This window comes from Microtus ochrogaster, chromosome 16, assembly GCF_000317375.1.
Source record: "Microtus ochrogaster isolate Prairie Vole_2 chromosome 16, MicOch1.0, whole genome shotgun sequence".
Taxonomy (NCBI): domain Eukaryota; kingdom Metazoa; phylum Chordata; class Mammalia; order Rodentia; family Cricetidae; genus Microtus; species Microtus ochrogaster.
In genome coordinates, this window is record NC_022018.1 from 3,858,534 (window position 1) to 3,866,810 (window position 8,277).

General features: G+C 38.3%; 1 protein-coding gene across 1 annotated transcript in view; it reads left to right on the forward strand.

Moving 5' to 3' along the window:
- Positions 1 to 8,277, forward strand: part of Malrd1 (MAM and LDL receptor class A domain containing 1) — a 583,538-nt gene that overhangs the window by 490,105 nt on the left and 85,156 nt on the right. The window contains exon 35 of the mRNA XM_013348957.1: positions 6,689 to 6,755. Coding sequence (XP_013204411.1) covers positions 6,689 to 6,755 — 67 coding nt within the window. The remainder of the gene's footprint in view (positions 1 to 6,688; positions 6,756 to 8,277) is intronic.

Here is an 8,277-nt window from a genome sequence, read left to right on the forward strand (position 1 = left end):
TAGCCAGTTTGGATGTTCACCTTCCTAGATATGGACGGAGGGGGGAGAACCTAGGACTTTCCACAGGGCAGGGAACCCTGACTGCTCTTTGGACTGGAGAGGGAGAGGGAGAGGAGTAGGGGAGGGGAAGAAGGGTGGGAGGAGGAGGAGGGAAATGGGAGGCTGGGAGGAGGAGGAAACTTGTTTTTTTTTCCTTTTCTCAATAAAAAAAAAAAAATGGAGTACAGACCTGTACAGAGAACTCTCCTCAGATGAATCTAAAATGGCTGAAAGACACTTAAGGAAATGCTCAACATCCTTAGCCATCAGAGAAATGCCAATCAAAACAATTCTGAGATTCCATCTTACACCTGTAAGAATGGCCAAGATCAAAACACTGATGAGAACTTATGCTGTAGAGGATGTAGAGTAAAGGGAACACTCCTGCATTGCTGGAGGGGGAGTGTAAACTGGTACAGCCCTTTGGATATCAGTATGGTGATTTTTCAGAAAATTAAGAAACAACCTTTCTCAAGACCCAGAAATTCTACTTTGGGGTATATACCCAAAGGATGTTCAATCCTACCACAAGGACATGTGCTCACCACTTGTGTTTTAAAGAATGCCTTTAAAACAGACCCACGATACACATTTGCCAATGTATGCCACACATCTCTGCCATTTCAATTGGCACTTCTATTAAGGTCAGCCTTAGATGGGTTTTTGGAGATCTATCCTTGCAGTGGCCAGAACTCCCCATAGTGGCCTCACAGCAGAGGGTGAGCATCTGTCTTTGCACACCTCAGGGTTTAAGTTAATCATTAAGAACATCAGACTCAGGCACAGTGAGAATATTTCAATGAATTTTGTCAGTTCCTGAGTGTCATATGGAGGCCTTAGCTTTTCCAGATTTTGATTGCTTTTGCAACAGAAAAAAATTATCAAGTTTCCTCCAATTGAAATTAAACTGGAAGTGATATTTCTAATAATGTACAGTGGTAGCAGTTTGGAAAATTTATGATAAAGTAATACTATAATTACGGTGATATTCCATTGCATAGAGAATTAGAAAATGGCATGAAAATATAAAATTGTAGGATAATACATCAAAAATGTAATATCATATGTAATGTATGATAATGACATAGCTTCATAAAGTTTCAGATTGTTTTAAACAAAACCAAAGAACTAAAAATTCCCAGCAAGGATCCTGGAGCAACTTTAAGTTTCTGAGACATAATAGTTCCTCCTATAGCCCTTGCAAAGGGGCTTCAAAATATAGAAAAAAGTGGCTCCAGAGACAAGTACGGTGTTTTATAAAAGTATTAGAGCCTGATTCAGATCCACAACACCAGTGTAAAAATAAATTCAAGCAGCCATGCAGTGGTGGCACATGCCTTTAATCCCAGCACTCGAGAGGCAGAGGCAGGAGGATCTCTGAGTTTCAGGCCAGTTTGATCTCCAGAGCAAGTTCCAGGACAGCCAGAGCTGTAACATAGAGAAACCCTGTCTCAAAAAACAAGACAAAACAAAAATGAATAGATAGATAGATAGATAGATAGATAGATAGATAGATAGATAGATAGATAGACAGATAGATAGAAGATAGATAGATAGGTAGATAGATAGATAGATAGATAGATAGATAGATAGATAGATAGATAGATAGATAGATAGACAGATAGATAGATATCCATCCTGACATGATGGTGCATGCTCATAATTTTAGAGCTGGAAAACATAAACAGACATTTCTCTGGGACTAGCTCACCAAATATTTTAGCTAATTATGGTGAGACTTAGGTCTCTGTGAAATAGCTCAGCTAAAATCCAATATGTACGGTATCTCCTGAGTATGTGGCTTCTTCAAAGTCATATACACAGAAACAAGCACCTGTACTACACACACACACAGACACACACACACACACACACACACACACACCCCTTGTATCTTTATGAAAGAGTATCCATCACTGAGGTCTTGACTTGCTACATAAGTTCTAGAATTCACACATGTCTTTAAACTATACGTGGATATTGTACATTTGTTTCTTATCTTTACAGTGTATAGACACCACATATTGGAACTGAACTAAATAAGAAAATATTTGACATTTTTAGGCAAGAAGCTCTTTGAGTTGGATGAGCAAGATTTGCTTAGAGTTTATTTGTTTCTTTTCTAACAACTCAAATAAATTTGGTTAATCCCACAGAGCTTCCGTTTCCACACAATGTTCTGAGGACTAAGAAAAGCAACATATGGCCAACGGTTTAGACTGCTTGTCTCACAGCAGGTCTTCAGATACTGGTGATTGCAGCACAAATTTTAGTTGGTCTTAATAATAAAAATCCCAGAATCAGATATAGGGATTTATGCTGAAGATCAGAGAAACAAAGAGGCCAGCCACTAGAGAGTCCTTTTACCTCTACCAACACTCAGACTGAAGAAGGGGTGAACATGTCCTCAGAATGCCACTCCAAACTCCATCTGTCTTCACCAAACCCCAGGCTTCAATGAGTTCCTGTCTTCTTCCACCTTATATTCCTTCTCTGCCCAGATATATCTCTCCTGTCTCCACCTCCTTAGTACTAGGATTAAAGGAGTGAGCCACCACTCCCTGGTCTCAGTGGTTTAGCTCTGCACTCTGATATCAGGCAAGCTTTATTTGTTAAACCACAAACAAAGTGTCTCTACAGGTGATGGTGTTTATAACAATGGGAGAAGGGATGAGGAAAAGCTGGAGATGTAGAGTGATGGAAATGTAGTTTAGTTTCCTGGCCATTCAAAAACTCCTCCATAAATACAGTGATGAGTAAGAACAAATTATTTAATACCTTACATGTACAACTCACTAGTGTAGAAATGATAAAATTATACTTTTATCTTTCCAATTCTCATATATATATAACTGTATATTTATATCAAATATCTCGATAGAAAGATGATAGATAGATAGATAGATAGATAGATAGATAGATGATAGATAGATAGATAGATGATAGATATAGATAGATGATAAATGATAGAGAGACATATCAACGATAGATATTTTAGATGAAAAATATGCACTTAAAATCCCAAGCACACACAGGTCATAAGTGCCTGATCCCAGGTAACACAGAGCTAAAATCAGAGTTTGTGTAGTTATCCATTTTCCAGAAAAATTTAGTGCAGCAGATGACACATTCAAGCCTCTATTTTATTCAGAGAAAAAATAGATACCCAGTTACATATTTAAGAATGTGTCTGTGCTTGTATGCATGCCTTTCTTTGTCCAAAGTAATACACCACAATGGAATTAAATATAAACTCTCCCACAAATGTTGTATCAGTGAGTTTGTTGGCCTCCAGACACAGGAACATAATCACCAAGGCCAGAGGGTTAGGCCAGTGAAAGGTCACTGTAACCAAAGAACAAGGGGCCTTGTGAGCACTGTAATATACTCTCGTGGATTCTTCTATTATGTACTAGAAATAATGGTCTTCTTCATTCCTAACAAACCATATCTATCCCCTTTACCATTTCATTTAGTGCTCAAAATTGCTTTGAGAAGATTAAAAATGAAAATAGCCTGTGTTTCAATTTAATGATCTGTTATGAATTTATAAAACCTTCACAGAAAAAAAAACTACACTCTGAGAAAAACACCAGCATTGAAGCTAAAAAGCAAACTCAATCTATAAAGTACTTTTTTCAAAGCTCAAAGAGAAAAGATTGACTCCCAGAAACCACACAAAAATAAGTAAATAAAATAAAAATTGAAAGCCTGCCATGCTGATACCTTCTCATCTAAGTCCTGGGGAAGCAGACAAGTAGGTACCTGGTTTCGTGAGTTCAAGGCCAGTTAAAGACATTATTTCAAGCAAACAAGTTCAACAACAAAGAAGCCATGGAAGATGATACAGTGGAAGAACACCTGACCTTATGCTCTACTCAGCATCCTTGTTCTCTCCCCATCAGCCCATCGGCTATGATAAAGAAGCATAGACCAGGTTCCTATAGTATCATGCTGATGAGCAGCAAGGCTGCTTTATTCGTTGTGATCGTAGTGAACATGCATGACTCCAGAAGGAGGTGGGCAATGGTTGCCCTGTGGATTGTGATGCCTGACAGCACCACACTTGGCTGATGTTTGGGTTTTGGTTGTTTATTTGGTTTCACTTTTTGCGCTAGAACAAAATCATTACTAAAGAGACTCAAATTGTACTTAGGAGAAACAAGCAGGACATGTTTGTGTCTATTTGTGCCCTGCTGATTGCTGGGCTTTTTTTACCAGAACATCTGGTCTCTTGTTTTTGGAGGAAATTTTCTTTCTATTCAGTTCAAGGAGGCGCATCACAGAAGGAAAGACGACTTTTCACTTTCCTTGTCCATTCTGCAGCCTCTAGATAGTTAAATAAAACTAGGTGAGGGGAGCCAAGATGGGAAAGGCACTACTGGGAAAGCAAATTGTTGAGAGCTCTGGAAACCCAAAATGACACTTGACACTAGATACTAACCACATGGTATTTTCAGACACCCTCCCCCCACACTTCTGACTTCTTTCCTAATGCTTTGGGAATGTTCAATGACTGTCTGGACAATCTTCCTCAAACCAATTGTCCCCCAGTGATCTACTTTAATCCACAGTGTCTGCATGGAATTTCTATTTCTTTATTTTTCTTCATAAGTAATCCTTTCTCTTCCCAAGTAAAAGTTAATTCTCTCTCTTTCCCTGACACACACACTCTCTCTACATTAAACTTGGGTAACTCTTATTGGCATGCCTTTTTTTGGCACAAATACCAATGGCCATAAAGAAAGCTCCACATTCAAATTCGTGAGTCTAACCCTCATTTCATATGGCTCAGAGCTGCAGAGTTCAGTGCTGTGGAGAATCATGGAGTGCATCTCTTTGCATGTCCCTTAACCAACCCAACACAGAATCACCTTTCAATTTTCCTTCCCCATCAGTCATTCAACTATGCGAATGAAGCCACCAGCGTGTCAATGGCCCAGTCAGAACTTGAAACGTCATTCTCTACTCTTCCAAATAATCATGAAACTATTTAAACTTCAGAATCATAATTGCTAATAAATGTGTACAGCTCTCACCCCTCTGTCTCAGCCCTAGCCCTTTCCTTTAGGCTGCAACCATTTCTTCACAAAGGACTCTTAACTGGATTTTCCTCTTTACTGGACAGACTGCAACCAGTCTGTTCTCTTTCTAAGCATGAAGGCTCCCAGGCTCCTTCTTAAAGTCCAAGCTTCCATGAGTCTATAGGCTTTGAATATAGATTTCTATATCTCTGACTCTTAAATTATCACAAATTCAACCATGGTGAACTCCCCAGTCCCCATTATTGAAACACACTGAATCCATTTTGCAAGCCTAGCAGTCTCTATGTTTACCTTCACACAAGCACGTGATTGTCAACATAAATGGGCACCAAGTATGATGCACAGAGTATGTCCTGATTAACCTACGGTCCCGTCTTTGTTATCCCTCTCATTTATCGGTGCCCATCTCAGATGCTGCATTGTCTTGTACAGTCTTTTGATGCCTCACTACTCTGTTGCCCCCTCCTTAAGTTTGGAATATTAATGACAGCAGGTGCCATACCTGCATATCTTTATGAAGTCATCATGATCATCATCAAATACCCTCAACACAACCTGAGAAGGGTTCTGTTTTAACTTATGTTTACTAGAGAGGAAACACACAGAGAAATTAACAATCTCCTGCAATATTATACTGCTGCTTAGTTGATCTGAAATTCCAATTCAGAGAGCTGGTTCCAGTAACAAAAGCCTCACCAAGAGTGTCAAGTTGCCAGTACTGTTACTGATCACATTCTCAGGGCCTAGGTCAAAGTCAGACATTTCATAGGTGGCTAGTAAAAACATTGTATCATTGTATTAAACTTAAAAGTGATAGAGGTTTCCATCAAGTATTACAGCTACAATAGCTTAAGCAGGGTAATATAGAATCCTGAAAAAGAAATGGCGGTGTTAAAGACAGATGGGAACTTTGGGGATCAGAAACATTGGCCAGCCATGGTGCATCAAAGAGATGTGGGGTCAATACATCCATCACAGAGAGCCAAAGGCACAGAGTGCTTCTGCAGTAGAGAGTATGTGAAAATATATGGCTTAACTGCTTTGAAATATTTAACCTGTAAGCAGACCATCTTTGAAAATAAATGTCCATTCTAAAGGTGAACTAGGGAGTGGCACTTGCAATGAAATAGTAGTGCCTGGCTAAGTGGGACCAAATGAACTGTGCCAGTATCTGTCATAGACAAAAAGGCAGGTCATACATATGCACAGGAGTGCACGACCACCTACACATGCTTATCTGCCATCATTCAGTGACTTCTGTGACACACACAAAAAATGATGCAGTAAACACAAACAACTAGTATTTCAAAAAACAAGCCCTGCAGATATCTAAGATATAAATAGATTGAGCCTAATCTAGGGGTAAACATCTTCTCTTTTAGTAAGTCATTCAGGTACACAAAGGGCAAGAAGCATCTAGACAATCAGGAACCACTGGCCAAGTTACGAGCAAGAAGTGTGCCTAGGAAGAATTCTTTGCTTTTAGTAACCGAGAAGCCAGTGACCCTCAGATGAAGTTTAATGCAATATCTAGTACAAATATATACCCCTTACTTATAAAATGTTGATTATCAACTGTCTCCTTCATGATGCTTCTTTTTCAGAGTGTCCAGTGTATTATTGCAGAAATGGTGGCACTTGTGTGGTAGAGAATATTGGTCCCGTGTGTAGGTGAGTTCTTAATTGTTATTGCATTGTTTTTAGCATTGTAGTCACATAGTTTACTTACTGGTCTTGAGGCTTGAGATAGTAGAATCATAAACCAATATATGATTAGCCAGGTAAAAATTGTGAATTATGAAACTAATATACAAATTTCTGTATGTATAAAATAAAATAAAGTGACATATTTCTAGAAACATTAGATGTTTGATGTAGTTGTACATACTTTTGACATTTTCTAGCATGTGGGATTCAGCATTGCAAAACGGTGTATTATTACAACTTTTATGTTTATATGGTTTTAAAAGATTTCTGTGTTTTTGAGTCTCTTTCTGTAGAACAAGTTCATCTTGAACTTGCTGTACTCTGCTGCCTCAGCCTTACAAAAGCCAGATTTATTGCTGTGAGCTACCACACTTGGCTCAAATGATGTTTTTCTGATACAGTTCTCCAATTTCATATAGAGCTAGTTTCTGCAATTCCATTCTTTCTTTTTTATTTCAAATCCCATATTTGTGCATAAAAATAAAGGATAGAATTAGTTCATAAATAAGACTATCTTCTGACTTCTCAATGGATGTTTGTGAGAAGATTAAAAGTACAGATAGGAGTCTATTTGCATACTTAGAGCAAAAATAAACAAAAATAGGCCGTGTGAGTTCTTCTGGGAATTAATCATATTGCATATCAAAGATTCTTGATTTTTTTCTCAGACTGTAGGGAATTGTGAAAAAAGTTTCATAAACTCGAAATGAAGTGATGTATATTGCATTATATTTTTGTTTATGGCTTTTTAATCTAGAAGAGAACTGCAAAATCTTCTGAAGGTTGATATTAGAATTATAATGAAACAAACAAATACCCAGAAAATACCTATTATTATCTATTTAAATTCTTAAATCCTTTTGAGTTGGCACTCATATCTTAGATTAGGTAGTTTGCTTATCTTTCCAGAGGAGGTTAGAAGGCCCTACCCTTCATTTTGCAGCTATTAGCTTCTGAGAGATTCTAGAGACATTTAGTTGGGTACCCATTAGTGATCCACCAGGCTTCAGTGGATAGTTTCAAAGCCATGGTAACACAGATGATCCTGATTAAACTCATTGGGTTTCTAAATAAGAACAGCAACAAAAGTCATGAATGTGAAAAGGGTGTGTGTGTGTGTGTGTGTGTGTGTGTGTGTGTGTGTGTGCGTGCGTGTGTTGTGGGATAACAAAATGAGAGGGAGATTAGTGGGGTGATCATAATTATCAAGATAAACATTATACATGTATGAAATTGTCAAAGAACAAAACAATATAAGCTCAAAACATACAAACAAACAAATAAAAAACAATATAATACTCCAGGCAATGAGATAGCTCAGAGAGTAAAGGTACTTTGCAGCCTAGGACTGAGAACCTGAGTTTGAACCTGAACCCTGGGACCCACATGGTGAAAGGAAAGAATTGGCTCTCTGAAGTAGTCCTCTGGCCTCCACAGGCATGCAGCAGCATGTGTGAGCCCACTCAGAAGCTTGTGCACATATTCT